The 18,893-nt window shown below is 28.5% G+C and overlaps 1 protein-coding gene across 2 annotated transcripts in view; it reads left to right on the top strand.

The window, feature by feature from the left end:
* Positions 1 to 18,893, top strand: part of LOC129976286 (homeobox protein unc-42-like) — a 62,665-nt gene that overhangs the window by 22,896 nt on the left and 20,876 nt on the right. Inside the window, exon 2 of one of the 2 annotated variants that reach the window (XM_056089772.1) lies at positions 12,141 to 12,363. The exons of the other annotated variant lie outside the window; for it this stretch is intronic. Within the exon in view, the coding sequence (XP_055945747.1) occupies positions 12,141 to 12,363 (223 nt within the window). The remainder of the gene's footprint in view (positions 1 to 12,140; positions 12,364 to 18,893) is intronic. 2 annotated transcript variants of the gene reach the window in all.

Here is an 18,893-nt window from a genome sequence, read left to right as displayed (position 1 = left end):
ACACACTCATTATGGTACATATTTTTATGTGCACATTTTCGCTGCTATAACTAACAGTAAATTTTTTAAATAAAATAAAAACAGAGGAATCAGATTTAAAAAAATTATCATGTTATGATATTTTAAGCAATAGATTTAAATCTCTTTTAAATTTGTTATTTTTTGGAAGCAGCCATATTTAATAGACGTTTTCTTTGGATAAGAAAACGTCTATTAAATAATCAAAGATTAAACTATTGCCAATATTATCGCAATGTAGAGATTTATTCCCAAGAACGTTTTTAACCAAATTACGAGGACACACGACCTAACTGGAGAATAAAAGACGCATATTTTGCATTTACTTTTCTTAAAATGTTCAATTTCGCAATAAAATTTTTTTTAAGTATTATTAATTTAATATTTATGGTGAAATGGTAAATTCATAATCAAGTATGCTGAATTTAATTATAAAAATTATGATGTGAATAATAAAAAGTGCTTTTCCTTATTTTTTTCGCATTTTTTCACAATATGTTGCATTTTTTTTTAACTTCTTTGCCTAATGAAGAGAATTCAGTATGAATCTTAGCATCGATTTGATATCAAATTTGATATAAATTTGTAATTTCGAAATGAAAGTCATATGTCAAGTTCATTAATACAAAACGTTATACCTTTTTCACTAATAATATTCATATACATAAGAGCAGACAGAGAAAAAATTCTAAAATATTTTATCTGACTTAGATAGTTTTAAAATATGGAGATTCACTAGATATTTGTCGCCATTTTTTTTTGACGTATATGAGAAAGAATGTACAAAATAAATAAGTTAATACTTTCAAATATCAGTTTATTAGTCCAATAAAATAAGCTTTACAAATTAAAAGCATTAGATTATTAATCTAGAAAAATTTTTAAAAGTTTTGAAACTCTAATCTCAGCATGATAATGATTTATCATAATTTATTTTCAAATTTTGCCCTTAATTATATAGCATATATTATGTACATAAAAAATTATATTTCATATCGTTCCAGTTGTTAAAAAAGTGTTCATTACTATTGTAAAATACACTTAAAATTATTAAAATCGGAAAAAAAATTATTCGGATATATTATTTATATTGATTTTTGATCATTTTTTGAATTTTATGTGGTATATATATATATGGCTTTTGTGTGATAATTTTTTCTAAAATTATTAATGCTAAATATAAATATTTTGGCAGTGTTTTAGTTGATAATTAAATTAAAGTTCCCTAAAACCTTTTTTTTAATGTGCATTTATTCTCAAGAAGTAACTGTGGAAGCTCTAGATCCAATTCTCTGCTTTGTTGAAAATCTTGAAAGATTTTTTTTCATCATACTTATTGTATTATCATGTCATTTATTTGCATTAGTATGCTTGCCTACAAACACTATCATGATAAGAAAAAGATTTTTTTTAACGTGATAATTTTTTTATTGATTTTGTATTTTTATAAATTAATGAATTTTAAGTTTGTAGAATCTGCATCAATGCGACTTAGAATTTTTGTGCCATTTGCAGGAATGAAAGAGTCCATGATTGCGAAAAGCGGTGAAATATGATTTTTTGTTGATGGTAAATTAAAGTTTATAATAATGATATGGAATCAGTATCATATATATCTTATAAAAAATATCTTCTTTCATAGTCCAATAGAGTTATACTTTTACTTGGAAAGAATAAATAAACAGCAAAATTATTGAATTCATTTGTGATATTGAAACACAGGCTTTTCTTGTTTAAATAAAAAAAAAGGTCAATAATTGGAGAGGAAAAATATTAGATTCAAATTTAAAATATTGCGTATGAAAAACATTTAATGAGGGCTCGGGAAATATCATAGCTTAAATAGATTAGGATTAAATTTTTAAAAAAGCGCCAAATGGGGAAAATATTTTTCATTTTTTAAAAAATGGCAGCGAAATATTTGAAATTCCACTCAAGCGTATGTTACATAAAAGAACAGGAGTAGCGAGCGATTTTTGATGTACAGATAAAAGACAGGTATTGAAAAATGTCTATAGGTATATTTCTGCAGAATTCGAGGTTTAAAAAAAACTGCTTTAAAGTGCTGTTCTACGAATTCAAATGATGTCGTAATGGATGATTTTCAAAAAAAGTTGTTAAAATTGAATTTGGAATAGGAAAACGAGTTTTACTTTATGGAAATTAATTAATTAATTTTATAATTGACTGTTATGACATCATCTGAAATAATAGAATAAAAGTGTTAAAATGAGGCTCCCCCCTCCTTGAAGTTAATTCTGATAGATAGGAAAGCACGTACAGACATTTTTTGACGACCGTTTTTTTCCCCGACAAGGTCGAATTTGTTCAAAAGTTATGCAGATGTTAATCTGAATTTTTTACCACTTATTCTTTCTGTTTAACACATACATTCGCAAAGAAAAAAAAAACGAAAAATATTATTCCGAGTTCGCATTTTTCAAAAACTTTCTCCTAGTCTATTTATGTAATACAATGAATGTCCTAAAATTATTTAATTTTAAATATACAGAAATACAAAAATTTTTACACTCTCTGTGTAAAAATTTGCGAGTATGCGTTAAACAGAAAAAATAAGTGGTAAAAAATTCAGATTAACATCTGCATAACTTTGGAACAAATTTGACCTTGTCGGGGAAAAAAAGGGTCGTCAAAAAATGTCTGTACATGCTTCCCTATCTATCAGAATCCTATCTATCCTATCTATCAGAGCAAGTCCAGTATAATCTTGGCCAAATAACTAATTTCTAAGCCGTTAGAGATAGGCATTTAGCACAAATGTTACGGTGCACTTACCTTAACCTGTTGTTCAATCCATTCTTAGATGCATATGCAACGCTACGCCATCCTCACAGGTTGGCATCATAATCGCGGACTCTCGAACCTTCCAACTTAACTCCAAGGGACACTCAATAAAATACATGCGAACCCTTTTTCGCTAGCTCTCTCTGGCATTTAGTCCCAGCTATAAAAGTTTCTGAATGACATAAATAAATATTTAACTAATTTGTGTTAATAAGAATTTGCCGAAATATTTACCAAGTCTAAGTTTATACGTAGTTCTCATTAAAATGATCTATCAGGATATTCAGTTTCATAGTTTAGTCAGATTTAGTCACAGAAGAATGGAGCTCTTTCGTTTAAAATATTAGCTTGTCAAGAATGTTTTATTTGGGCTAATGAATTGTATAAGAATTTGTGCTTTGTAATTCTTTCAGAAAAATATTTATTGCCTCAAACAACATAAAATATTATTCCTTACATACTTCAAAGCATTTTTTAAATCATAGTATGTATATGTCTAGAAAGACAAAGAACTTTACTAACGGGCTATGATTAAAACGGAACAATTTCATATTCAAGAAGCAATCGAACTATCATAAGAGAAAGAAACTTCTGGAAAAGAAATAGAATCATCACAAATATTTTACAAAGATTCTTCTCAAAAGTATTTATAGAATAAATTTTTGCTATCATATAAAATCTTAAACATACTTTCATTTTGTGCAAAGTACATCTCAAAATTCTGTATCACTTTTTTCTTCCTTCAGGTTTTCATGAGTTTGACATGAAACTCATATTCGACATCCACTTGAAACCTTCACAAACTGTCCTTATGTTAGATCCTGTCATATGCAATAGCCCACTCACCATTCTTTTTTTTTTTTTTTTTTTTTTTTCCAAAGCGTTTCAATCCATGAGTAGAGTGGTAGTCCATTACATGCATATTCCTCTTAAATAACGGGATAGGGGGATATTACTATTCACTTTCTCTAGATAAAAAATACTGTTCGCGGCTTTGATTTCGGGTACAATTACGCCAACAGGGAACGTAAAAGAAGTTGCACAATAACCTGATGCAAGCTTTCAATTCAACCAACTCGTCCCTCTCTATTATAAAAACTGGGGAAGGGAACATGAAAAGCAAAACCCCCCTCGTCCTCTTTATTTGAACTCTTGACAAAAGGTGACGAACAAGTGCAGACAGAGCTCCAGCGGGGACAACAGAAAAGTTGACATATGAGTGCCATAATCCGTCGTAGTGTTTGGTTAGTATGATAACAATGAGTGGCTGCTAACACGCGCCGACTGCACACAAACACGTGTTAGGGGGGTGTAGATCGGGGGTGTAAAGAGCGGCACCTGCCCACACGCCCCTCAAATTAGAGATCCGCGTTCGGACGCGTGTCGTTTGACATAAAATACCCCCCTCGAGTGATCCATTGTTGCATATCAAAACCCTCTTTCACAAAAGGATTATGTACAATTTGGAACAGATTTGAATTTCCTTACGGAAGTTTGGAAGTACTATGTTACCTTAGGCAAAATGTGTTCTATGATGTGTTCATTCATAGAAAATTATTTTATCTATGAATGAAGTATATAACATGGAATATGTTTTGTATTTTAAAATAGGTATTCTAAATACTTTTTAAAATGATTGATATTTCCCATTCTAAATTATTTATTAAGTATTTATTTCATGCAATTATGCAAAAATTTGTGTGTGTGTGTGTGTTTTCTTTTCTTGCCAATTCTTTGTGTATGTGTATTTATTTGGACATAGCTGAAATTATTTAAGACCTAAATGTAAATCAAACATTGCATAGTCTAATAGAATGATCATAATTATGTGACACTAATTCTGAATATTTCAGAATTCAGAAATGAAGCCCAATCCAACTCTAGTTTAGATTCTATTTCCGTTAACTGTTGTGCTTGTTTAAAGAAAATTAGTGATGTACGCGCATGCATAAAGGGTGATCAAAAAAATTCATACTTTCTGTGATCATGTGAGTAAAAGCTATGTTAATGATGTTTTGTGCTCTCTTGCTCTCTTTGTATTTAAGACTATTTAGACTGTTTAAACTAATAATTAATGTTTAAACAAACTATTAAGACTGTTTAAACAATAGCGTTATCATGATCCTTTTTTGTTTTCTTCATATTTTGCCTATATAACTTTTTTATTCTGTAAAATGTCTTCATACACATTGAATAAGGAAAGTGAATATTTCATATTTTGTCTAAAAACTCAAGTTATTCTAAAAGTACCCAGATATTCTCTAGAATACCAACATTTGGTAACATATACAATTAATTGATTAATATCTAGAATTCAATCATCAATGTAATAATACTTATATGGAAATGGATTTAACTGATATTATGTCTTGTATCCAAGATAGAGAAATCCGACTAATCCAAAGTGGATATGGGGGTAAATTTTTATATTATACATCATAATTATCCTGTATAATATATCCTGCATCTATGCATTTTTAAATGGATATGTTTTTCATATGTATTTACATTGTATATGGAAATCTTTAAAGATACTTATTTTATTCCTTTTTATAACTAGTATAAAAAATTGAAACATATCATTTGATTAATAAAAATTAATATTGCAAGTTGAAAAGATGATCGTGTCATAAAAATCAATATGCAAATAGAACAATTATACAAAGCTCATTTAGAGGAATCTCCAATTGTCTTTATCGATTTAGAAAAAAGGAAAAAAAGATGAAAACTGTCATGACTGGGGATTATTAATGGGAGAATGGTCAGTACCATTTTGACGCATCCTTTTCCAACAAAGAAAAGTAATATTCTTCAAAGCCAACTCACACTTTTCGGTACGTTTTAACTACAATAAGATATAATATATATTATATAATTCTACATAAAATATAATATTTATATAAAATATTAATTATTTAACTTTTATTTTGTATATAAAAGTCATTTCTTAATTATAAATCATTGTTAAGATTAAGAAATCGTTGAATCCTAAATTTCTAAAATGAGTAATCAAAATAGTTTAGAATTTTTAATCGGACATTTTTAGATTATTTATTACCGCATGCTATTATTATTATTTACTTTCTATTAAATTATAAATCTTTCTAATTATTATAGTACAAAGTTTGCACTAGAGAATGTTATCTTGAATATTCAATCTTAAATAAAAATGTGTAAGTCAATCAAAAGAATTTTCAATACATTTCTAGCATTCATACTAAATGGCAGCAGATTTCTTTTAATAAAAATTAATTTTCGTAGATGTAGTTAAAAATAATATATATTTCTTTTAATTGTGTTTAATATGTGTTGAGCTCATCAAGTAATAAATATTCAGTACTGTAAAAAGGTACAGGCAACTAAGTTTGTAATTTCCCGAGAAAGTCTTTTTTTTTTTTTTTATGGATAACAACAACCAATTCCAAAAGAAACCCAACATTAGGGTATATCATGATTCGGCTCCCGCGTGTTGCGTTCTAGATTTTCAGTGAGATATATCTATTGAGGGACGCAAAATCTCAACAAAGGGGAGCGCTATCACCCTATCTGAAACTCGTTATCACCGACCAAATCTGCTACAGGTTTCCAGACCCAAACATGGGACAAATAAAAGAGCCCTATCAAATGTATCGTGCAGGAAGGTCTCGAATGTTATCTTTCAGCGGGAAAATTTTATTGGATCCAAATTTTTTAAAATTTCGTTTATCTAATGACTGTATTCCCGAATCTGGTTGTCTTCAATGTATTGTTTAGTGTTGTTAACAACTAGCCGCCTTGTGTTTCAAGTTCGTTCAGAGACTATTGTTGCTTTTGTTGTTTTATTTTCCATTAGATGTCGTATACTTAACTTAATATTCATGGTTTCCCAAAAAAAAAAGTATTTTTAGACATGAAAAATATGATACACATCACAGCCAAGTTATTTTAATAGCCTTACACTTGCTCTGTTTTTTGCCTAAATGAACATTCCAAATGGATTCAGATTCCATGATATACCAGTGCTATTAAAAATGAGTGGTCTGATCATTTATATTTTATCCTCCGCGGTATTGTAATTTGAATTTATGTTAATTAAAGCTTAATTATATATATATATATATATATATATATATATAATTAAGCTTTAATTAATTAAATGCTAATTAACCTTTATGGACTGGCTCATAGAACGTCAGCATATGCATATATATAGTTTATTGCTAGTAGGGATAAAATGAATAAATAGCATTATAATACTTATAAATATATATTCATATGAAATGAATCCTTCTTTAATCTGTTCATCTGTTTAATGCCGGAATTGAAATTAATACTTTTTCCATTCTGTTGGGTTTTTTTTTTTAACTTGTTTCTCGAACTTCGATTTTATTCATTAATGCCGATATAATTTCTATGACTTGTTTATTCCCCGCGGTATCTTTTTAAGTTTTAAATTGTTTAAAGTCTTATGTGTTATTTATTTTCAGAATCTAATTAGATGATTCCGTTACTGGAATATGCTCTCTTATTGATTCAATTAAGAATCATTAATAGATATTTCAAGTATTTGTGGATTATGTGTAATTTTTGTGTCGCATTATTGCATCTTTGAATTATTTAATTACAGCTTATAAGTTTAAGAAGCGATATTTCGATACCTGTACGGGATACGGGGACGACGATTAAGGAGTTGAAATTGGCGTCTTTTAGTTCTGACTTTTGTTAATAAGGGTTGGAATTTTTTTTTTTTTTTTTTTTTTTTTTGATTTGGTTAATGGGCTATATAGCCGAGTAACCAATTGTTTAATATTGAAATCAAATTACTGAAATGATTCTATGGAATGAGAATATCATAAGTAATGATTTTATGGAGTTTAGGAACTCAATAATCCCAAGCATTCGATTTTCGGTTGAAATTTAAAACTATGCCCACTTGAAAAACATAACTATTTGGAACATCAAAATCTATTCTACTAATAAAGATGAGTGTGTGTGCATGTGTATAATGTGTTGGAACTCTAGCTCAGATCATTTGATCTAGAGTTAACAAACATGGTGCATGCATACTTTTAAAGGATGGGAAATGTGAATTTCGGAGGGATTATCTCAAATGTCAGTTCGATATTTAATTTATTAATTTAAGTAAGCGCATTTTCCGTAATAGCTTTCAAAAATATAACAGCGTCAACATATTTTTACATTACCATAAAAATCAAAATACCAGTTTTTTGCGTAAAACATTTTTCTGTTTTTAATTATTTAAAAAAATGTATTATAAGTGTTTTACAACAATATATTTCATTATAGAATTAAAACTTAAATTCTTTTGACTTTTTAAATTGATATTTCAACTTGTTATTTTTATCCCAATCTTGAGTATCAAAATGTTAAGATTTGGCTAATTTTTCCATGTTGAGTAGATTTCAGCACTAGACGTACTTTTAATAAAACTTTTGAAATTTTTTTAAAAATTAAAGTCTAGAAATGGACCCACTCGTTTTTAAATGCGCCTGTTTTTAAGCGCTACTGCTCTTTCTTGTGATATAAATGGATATATGAAGATAGAAAAGTAAAGAAATTGATTGTTAGAGAACAGTGTAAAGTCTCTAAAATAGTGTCTATCAAAATTTCAAGTTTAAAAATCTTTTGCCGTGGAAGCTATTCACACATTGATTAATCTCGGCAAACCACCTGGCCGCCAAAAGCGCTAATACTAGGTTTGATGATACCAGTCTAATAGACTAGAAAATCTCTTCTAAATCTTGGCAACTTTTTAAAATTACTATATTTCTTTTTGAATAATTTTCACAATTAGATTTATTATTGGACTGATATTCAATCATCAAGAGAATGATTTTCTTCCATTTTCGAAAGCTAAGAAAGAGGAATTCTGCTTAATATTTCTATAGATCAGATGAAGCATAAGAAATTAAAATGACAGTAATTCGAAAGTTTGAAGATAGATCAATTGAGCAGCTGCAATGTAATGGATCTATAATATTAGGATAGTTCACACATACGAGGAGCAGAGCAGTTGTAAGATTAGCATGGATTCGGTATGCGTCGGAATTTGATGCTTAAAAATAATTCGAATTAAAATTTAATTCTAATTAAACGTCATACTCTTGACGAACCATTTGGTCACTAAAAAGGCGAATAACAAACAAAAATTGCGAAAAAAGTGTAATGATTAAATTTATTAGATGAAATTAAATAGATATAGATTAAATTTGTGGTAATATTCATTTTGACCATCCTATCAAACCTCTTTTCATCACATATTCACTTCGCATATTACCACACAAAATGTTATCTATAAAAAAGGATTTACAAACTTATAATATTGTTGTTACTACTAGCATGTCATTTGCCAATGTGGCATTTGGTTGCGTAGTCTCATTTCATGCTATACCTAAAGCAGCTTCCCAAAAAGAAATAAAAAATAAAAATCCAATTGAAATATTGTTCTCCTTCCTAAAACTCATTTTACAGTTAAATTTTCCTTACAACAATGTGTCCTTCACTCTTAAATGTCCTCAGATAAAAACAAACCTCAGTAGTATCAGTAAATCAGTGTCTTGGTACATATGCAAAGCAGATTTTACTGCTAATTTCAACAAAACAGAAAATTGAACGTAATGAAATTTAAAAATTTGTATTTTTTGTAAATTTGTATTTGTAAAATTTGTATCGAAATGCTGAATGAAGTAAATACACAAATCCACTTGTATCAAAGTGTTTTAAAATATTTAAGCCTTATAATAAACGATCCAAAGGGCTAAGTAAATAAAACTTTTTGCAGTATATTTAAAATTAAATTTACTCCCCAAAAAATGTAGAGTGAGTTGAGTTACTTCATAATGTACGAATTCACTTCTCTAATTGCTGATAATTTACTCGCATTATTTTGCTGCCTTTCAGAATAACCATCAATATTCTTTTTAAAATATCAGGGGTGAATGTGTTTTACAAGTGAACTTTCTAGAAAATAGCAAACATAATAATGACCACGTGGTAAAAAGAACAGAATTTGATAAGATAAAGAATTGTAATATAGTTGTGATCATGAATTTAAGCTTGTTTCCTGTGAGAGTTATAAAGAGGTTTTATAAATTAAATAACTATTGAACTTAAAACTACATTTTCCTATTCGCCTACTTTTCCTCTTGAAGTATTAGGCATCTTAGAAAAAGAAAGAAATATTTTTTGGCACAGTAATATATTTTCTACACACATATATTAAATGCCAATAAATTGTACTTGATATAAATCAAGTTTCAAGTCAAACTTTGTCATCAAAGTAACAGCTCAAAATTTAACTTACCTCTAAGTAGAATTTGTATTTTTAAATCCATGCTCTGCTTACATATTTTAACGACTGAAATCCATCGTGGAATATTAGAAACTAGCCAAATTCAATTTGGTGAAAACCTTCAAAAAATTACTGTAATCTTATTAGAATTTCGTAATAATCAGATTATCTGGTCAAAATCGTTTACAAATCATTGTAGTGCAATTAACCCTCCAAATATTTATCCTTCGAAGGCTAATGTATTTTTTCTTAATATCACAACTTTGAATTATATTCGATAGTATAAGGTTGAATATAAGTAACAATTTGCTTCATTAAAAAATATTTGGATTTGTGTTGCAAGACATTGCATCTGAGTAAAGATTTAAAGAAATTGTAAATTAGAGAATCCTTCTTCGATTAAAAAAAATAATCTCATTTCAATAAAAATGCCTGTCTATGTAATAAATATTATATTATTTTAAGGATGTCTTAGAAATTAAATCTTTGTCCTTTTAGATTTACTTGTAATGTAAAGTTTTGTCCATTGTTATTTACTTCTTCCACTCTTCCACTTATCATTATTTTTAAAAGTTTTTATTTTCTAAAAATATTTTCATTTATTGCAGCATATTATTTATTCGGTAACTGGCAAGACAAGCATATTATCATAAGAAAAGAGCTATCGTCTGCCAGCTCATTTCAATTTTTAACATGTTTTTTTTTCTTTCCAATTCCTTGTTTTCTACATCATGGATTTGTAGAATATAATGCTCCATTAGTGATAAAAGCCATAGTAAAGATAATTTCATAATTTTGAATTGTTATCAGATTACAAGAGCAACATTTGACTTTAGAATCCAAAGAATTCACAGTACATTAATATGAGCACAGACCTATCAAGGACAGATTTAATGCGTATAATTCAATTAATTTCCCCAAAAATACCTCGTAATTCATAATTTTTTATTTCCATCTTTTTTAAATGAAAAAATGTAGGGATACTTAATCTTTCTTATATTAGCAGTATAGTAATACAAAAACATTAATTTCATTTGACTGCCGATTGGTATTTTGTCTCACGAAAGGATCTGAATTCCACCTCGTTAGAAGAAAAATCTATAGATTTGTTTAATTAGGATGAAAAATTAATTGCAACATACTAAGAAAAAACTCTGAAGGTAGTCTTTGAATTTGAAACTCTGAAGATGGACTTATTAATCTTTTTTTTTTTTTTTTTTTTTTTTCTCTCCTCCTTTAACATCCAGAAGATCTGGCCAATCCTTTGGCTTAGGAGCATATAATAAAATTTGGTGAGCCTCGTTTATATTTACACTTGTAAGCTCATGGATGAAAATTAATTATGCTAAAAAATGCATATAGTACATTCAATTTTATAAAATTCCTTTATTTTATTCCTTATTATTTTTCTTGTATCAATGGTAACGACTGTAAATGAAAGAATCGATGAAATATTCCCTTATACCCTCCCACATATCAAAATCTATCGTTCGTTCAGATAACCTGAGAGAAAATTTCATTTCCTTTAATCTGGTGCATCTCCATGTATGAGCTATTAGAGCTATTCAACGGTTGAATGCGTATGAAAATGTGCCTTGAAAAAGCAAGTATAAAGAAAACATTTGCATAAATGTATTGAGAATCTATTCAGTGTTTTCATGTGACATGAAAACACTGATCTCCCGCACCCGTTGGTCACATGGGAACAAAACATGAACATGTTTAAGAATATAATGAAAATAAACAAGAATTAATTTAACAGAAGAAACATTATATATTGAAAACAAAACGATACATTTAAGATTCAGAAGAAAAGTATAATTTAAAAAAATTAAAAAAGAAAAATATTAATGGACTGTAGAAAAGAGAGACAAAGCATTTTCTTCCATTAACATCAAAATTATGAAACACATTCTTGATACTTAATTAGAATCTCCATTTTTGAAAGAAGGATAAAATGAGATTTCGTCTAGCCGTAATAGGTTAGTAACTCAAATTAATCACATCTAAATATATGCTTCTGCAGGAGCTGTGTGCTTTCTTTGCAACTGATTCTCTGCCAATGGATATCAGTGCTAAAAAAGAGGACACTCCCCCCACCTCTTCAGACAGCTCAATTCGGACTCAGCTCGAAGCGCTGCTGGCCCGGCGCAGTATGGAATTTCTGGGCACTGCGTCCGACTACGCTATGGGTGGCCCCATGCAGGACAAGATGAACCAACTGGATGAAGCTTTCTCAGAGATGGAAGGTGAGTGCGAACGATTTCTATCGAGCTCTTCCCGAACTCCTTTCCAATTAGGCGTGAAAAGACGTAGATGACTGTGTCATTATAAGTTAGAAATAGAAGAATGGCCTGTTTTTTTTTATGGCTTGACATATTGAGTCTTAATTCTTGTTTGAATGTTATATAAAATGCAACTTCAGATTAGTTATTTTAGAAGTTATAGAGTTGAGTAAATAATCAACGAATGCCAACTCATCTTTGCACGAACAAAAAAATCTCTTTTCTCATTAAAAGCAAGTTCAGATATAAATGGTACATATATAATTTAAAGGGTTTAGATTTAATATGGTTAATCAATAGCTGTTTACATTAATGACCTTTAAATATTTTACCACACATTCATTAAGGATTTTATGAATAAGATTACTTTGTAAAAAAAGATATAAGAACATTTACAGAATTTAAAGCAATAGCAATTTTTTAGTTGGTACAATTTTATCGATAATTAAGGAAATAAAATGTAACATAAAATTGAATTTATTTCTTATTTCATTATGTGAAAAAAAAAATTCTTATTTCTTACTACTACATAGAGATTTATTTTATCTCTTATTCGATGTTGTTATTTTAAAGGATGATTTTGAATTTTTGTGGAGCTTAAAAATTAAGCACCAATATTTCCCTTACTTTATCCTTTGCTTGATATAGAATACGAAGTAAATAACAACAGTTTGAATAAGTTTGTTCACTTTCTTGTCTATGATCTTTTTCTGGTTAAATGGAAAATATTTATTTTCCAGAAAATATCTTTAATTATTAAAGATCTTCTGATCACCTAGACACCTTCATTTTTAATCTTTGACGAATACTGTAGAAATAATTGATTTTAATTTTTTTTTTTTTTACTTGAATGAGTCAAAGGTCAAAGACATCAAAGTTCAAAACAAATTGATCCAGTTATTTTAAATATATCATTAATGTACCAAATAATCATTCTTTAACTCAGATGTCGCCACATAATCATAATGTATTCAGAATCTGACTTAGTACTGTTGCAATTCATTACTTAATCGCTTCGAACCCCCAGGTTTAGATTTTGAACTTTTCTAAACCTTTCCATATTTAGCCTTTTCACTTCCATGTTTTATTTTAATTTTACTCAAGGAATCATTTTTATTAATCGAAACAGAATTTCATAGTTCGATGCTGAATACAAAAAAACTCTTCAATTCAGACACAGTCTCTCTTTAAAAATATCAGAATTACCAGAAGAGAAATGTCGAAAAATAATATTTAAAAGGAGAATAAAAAGCTTTTTTATCCCCTTGACTCCCGTAGATAGTCAAAAACCTGAATGCACTTGCATCCAGCTGTAATTGCATTCGGGTTTTGACTATCTTCTAGAGTCAAAGGGTTAAAAAAGGCTATTTATTATCCTTTTAAATATTATTTTTCGACGCTTCTCTTCTGCTATTTTGAAAAATTTGAGCAAAAGCATTTATTAATCATATCCTGAAATCGCAAGTTTAATATGAGAATCTCTTGCCTTTTTACTTTTTGTCAAATCAGAACAAGTCCACCATCTAGATGATTTTCAGTGGCTTTGAAACTTGCCAAAGGATATTTAGTACATATGGCAAAATAATAAATAAATAAGGAGAACAATTACTTTTTATGTCCCTCATTAGAAATGTCATCCTTGCAATTTCAGTTTGATGTATGAAACAGTCCTTTCTTTTTATTTTATACCGAACTTAAACTGTATCCTTCGACTTGATTATTATAGCAAATTCATTTAAATGTTTCCTGTAAGAAAACAATTCCTACTAATTAAGTTTTATTTTTACTTTTTTTTTTATAAATCGTTTCTTTTTATAAAACCTAATTAAGGAAAACGAATAAATATCAGTATAGTTTTAGATTTGTAATCCATATCTATTAGAAAATATCGGATCCAACACACTTAAAATACACTGCTTCGTCTCCCCCTCCCTTATAGTTAGATTGTAAACATACTTATTTTGCATTTTGTAAAATAAATGATTTACTTAGTTAGTTCGGAAAACATGGTTTTTTTAATGTTAATGACACAGTCATAAAACTTTATGTTTCTGAAACTGTTCTTCTTGACATTTTAAACAAACTGTATACGCCCTTTTTTTTTAATTGCTCGATAGTTATCTTTCGCATTTAAAAAGCTTCATCCATGTGATGTTCATTTAGTTTCACCTTCTTTTTTCATTTCTATGCTCTGAATCAGGTGTCTAGGTGTTCAGAAAAAGCAAATCCATCAAAAATTTTCTTCTGATAAAATTGTTCGTTTCTCACGTTCTGCAAGAAAAATTATGCTTTTTGTATAACACATAGCAAGTTCTGTAACAAGAACTTTTCCCTTTTACTGTGAAGCAAATTTCTATACAAAAATATAAATCTATAAACATTTAGTAAAAATATAGATTTATATCAAAACATATATTTTCTTAAAAAACAATTTAAGTTCTCTGAAAAGAAAATTAAATTTCCTAAAAATGGATTTTGATAATTTTACGACCGAAGTTTTCACCCTATACTCTTAACAGCACTAAATTTCTGTGTAGAAACAAAGATACATAAAAAAAATTAGAATTTAGTTTATCAGTTTACTTTCCCTAAATAAATTTCTGAACAGAAAATTCTTTATAAAAATCAAAATTTATGATGCAAAATCAAATTCATTTCATGAAATATTCAAACCTATTCTATCCTTTAACATATATATGATTCATCTGCATTCTCCCTTTTTAATTAGCGATTTTCAATAATTTAGGGATTATTTAAGTTTTCTTCTGAAACCTATTTTGATATGAAGTAGAAAAAGTTACGATAAAGAATTTTAGAATGAATGATTAACTTTAATTCTAATTATTTTTTTTTTGTTACTAAGTACTGAAACTGCTAAAATTGACATTAATGATTAATAATACGTTAGTGAAGCTTTTTTATGAAGTGTTAACAATGTAATTTTTTTCATTTAGCATTTTTATACTATTTAGCAGAATAAAATAATGCCAATTCTTAAAATAAAGAAACTTTATGATTCATACGGTAATGATCACATTTCGAAATATATTGACAATGGTTGAATGAAACGAACTTTTGCTCTGTTCTTATTCACTCACTAATTAAAAATGTTATCCTAGGATGTTTCTTTAAATACTTTTTAAAAAAAATCTAAATAGTAATTATCTAAACTAGATAAAGAAATGAAATGTCTTTCTAAATTCATTAATATAGCATTTTTTTTTAAGTTAAAAGAAATTTCAGACTTCTATGTCCTTCCTATATTATTATTCCATCACCCAGAATTAAATTGTGTTGATTTTTATAATAAAAATGAAAATAAATAAGCAAGTTTTTTTACTTCCATCGATACAAACTAGAGATGTCAAACATTTGTTTCTTTATAATGTTTTGCTGAGACTATTCTGAAATGGCTAAAGAAACGAAATCGAAATTAATTTAAGCATAAATCAATGAAACATTTTTCAGTTTTAGAAAAGTCAATTTTCTGTATTCCTTTTTTTATTCTATGAAATAGAATTCAACAGTGTTAGTTCTTATAATGAAGAAACCATAATGATGGCAGTTTTGGAAAAACATTAACAAGGGCTTATCGAAATAAACATCTTCGTATTCTTCACACCCACACAAAATGGAAATGTCAAACCAAGACCTTCTTGGCAATATTTTGCTTCGTCTAAACAGCTACCTTCTAAACTGGATAACGACCCGAAATCAATTAACGCTAATTCCCTAAGGGAATCCAGCAACTGCTCCCTTTTTCGGAGAATTTCTCGTTCAAACCAGACTCCCGAGAATTCCTTCATTCTCATTAGACCTTTCCTTTAGGAATAACTTAATTGGGATCCTTTTCAAGAGGGCCCGAGAAGATTTCCAAACGTAAATCTCTGATTTATTTATAAAATGAAACATGTTTGTGAAATGGGAGGAAATAAACTTCAGAAATTGATTTTTTCCTATCTTTCCTGAATTAAAAGGTTTTATTATTATTATTATTAAAACCGTTTTTAGAAAAATGAAGCTGGTTTTATATTTTATCTGAATAGTGATATATATATTTTTTAATATAATCGCGTGGAAATGCTTCGTTACATAAAACCATTATAGATATTTCTATAAATATTCTGCTAATATTTATTTTATTTTAGCTCAAAGCATTTTGTTTTTTATTAATTATAAGTGAATTGTTGATAATAAAGAATCGTAAACTATAAGGAATTAAGATATATGCAATACATATCCTTGTATTTAGTTGCATAAACTTAAGAAATACGGATTATATTTGGTACAAAAAGGAATATGCTTGTAAAAATATTAGAATTTATAATTCGATATTTAGTCTTAATATTCGAATACTGTTCTATAGTGAGATGTCCAAAGTCTATATTTCTAGCAATATTTCACTTTCCTAAAAGCTTATCTTAAAACTGTGGGATGAAGATAAAACATAATATTCTATAAAAAACGCAAGAATAATAATGTTTTGCTCTTTGAAAAATTTATTTTTATTCAGGCTCCTTTAATAAAAATATATATTAATTCAAACACAATGATGACGTATCCACGTTACTGTGGAAAAGGGGTGCAGTAGCTTCTGAGGGTAAAGACCCCTGTGCACCCGAGGGCAGAAGTCTGACTTCTAGCTCATATGAAGATGAAACTCACACTTGCTTGCACAACCCCTTTTTACGGGGGGGGGGGGGCACATTCACACACCTCACAGATAGAACACAGATGAAGAACAACCATGCACGAACCGGAATTCGAACCCGGGACGCCCAGATCACGGGGAAGATGCGCTACCCCTATGCAAGGACGCCGGCAACTCAAACATAATGAAAATATATAAACTTTAGGTACACATCGTTCATTTCAAGTACAAGTGAATGCATTCTGTATACTTATTAATGAATTAAAATAGGTACCTCTAAAAATTTTAGGCCGAATATATATTTTATAAGGAACAGTAAAAAATAAATGATCACTTTTGAATTAGTAATAATTTATTTCTAAGATCGAAAACTCATTCATTAGACAAAACTACAAGACTTAGCTTTCATTTAATATTGTCAGTAGTTAGAAAACATATGGTTCGCTAAAATTACTATGGTCTTTTATATACTCGGGAGCGGTCTTTTTAAAATTCTCACATACCCTGTAATAAAGATAGTATTCTCCTCCTCTTCCCGCATAAAATTGTAGAATTTAGATAAGGCTGCGAATGCCTTGCATGGAATTGGCGAATAATAATTATGAAATATTAATCTTTAATATGACTCTAGCATTTTTACTAAATCTATCGTGTGATCCTTGATGATCTTTAATTAATCATTCGAATAATAATATCCGAAAATTGAATAGTGTTTTTGACATTTTTTTTCCAACCAACTAAAATCAAAATTTGGTTCAGAACTACAATTGCAGTCACCATAATCACATATCGAGTTTCATGTATTTAAATCATAAGTCATTGCGTTTTTTGAGTTTTAATCGCTTTTACATGCTTGTGAAAGCACAGATCGTCATGCGTGTCAATCTCTTGATGGATTTAGCTCCAAATTATAGGTATCTACATTTTAGATGTTATATCTGTGAACTAAATTTTATCTGTCTAGCTCACTACGCTTTTCACCTATCGTGTTGATATATATTCGGACAAATACAAACTTTCCCTGAATGGATTTCACTCAAAATGTGAGGTGAGTTTATAAATTTTTTTAAAGACTATATGCCAAATTTCATCCGTCTCACCCAAAGCAATTTTGAGCTATCGTGTTCACAGAGAGACAGACATAATTATGAAAATAGGTTTTTTGAACTCGGAGAAATCTGAATCTTGGATAGGTCCCCCCCCCCTCCGATTACTATAGTTTATTTATAGTAGAAAGTAAAAAGTAAAATGAAAATAAAAAGAATCGAACAAAAGGGGGAGAGAATGATTTTCGTTTAGTTATTTCTACCAGTAAGTTATTTCTATATTTCGAATTTTCATAGGTAATTTATAGCATTTAGTAGCTTTACATTTATTATATTCATTGTACTATGCATCTTCTATTTTTCGATTTTATCATAGAAAACGGAAACATTTCTATTAAATGTTCATTTACTAAAGTCTAATTTAAAAAAAACAACATAATATCGAGAATTCTTCCGACAGCTTAGTTGAAACTCTTGAAATGTTAGCTGTAAGTCAATTGACCTGCCCTGTAAAATGTGCAACATAAAAATTTTAAAGACGTTTCCTACGTTCTAATTTTTTAATTTATTTTCAAATGCATGTAATATAGCTATATCTGAGATTATAAAATGTAAAATAAAAATCCATGCATCTTATTTTAATGCATCTATATTTAAGATATAGGTAGCATGTAGTAAAAAATTTTAATTGTGTTAAATCCATATTAGCTAATTAGGAAAGATCATTTTTAAACGCATGACATTAAATTATAAAATAATTGTAAATTTATTAAAAGCCTTAATTTAGTATTCGCTTA

Source organism: Argiope bruennichi, chromosome 7 (assembly GCF_947563725.1).
Source record: "Argiope bruennichi chromosome 7, qqArgBrue1.1, whole genome shotgun sequence".
Taxonomy (NCBI): Eukaryota; Metazoa; Arthropoda; class Arachnida; order Araneae; family Araneidae; genus Argiope; species Argiope bruennichi.
The sequence above is the reverse complement of the archived record's forward strand: the minus strand, read 5'-3'. Positions and strand labels throughout refer to the sequence as shown.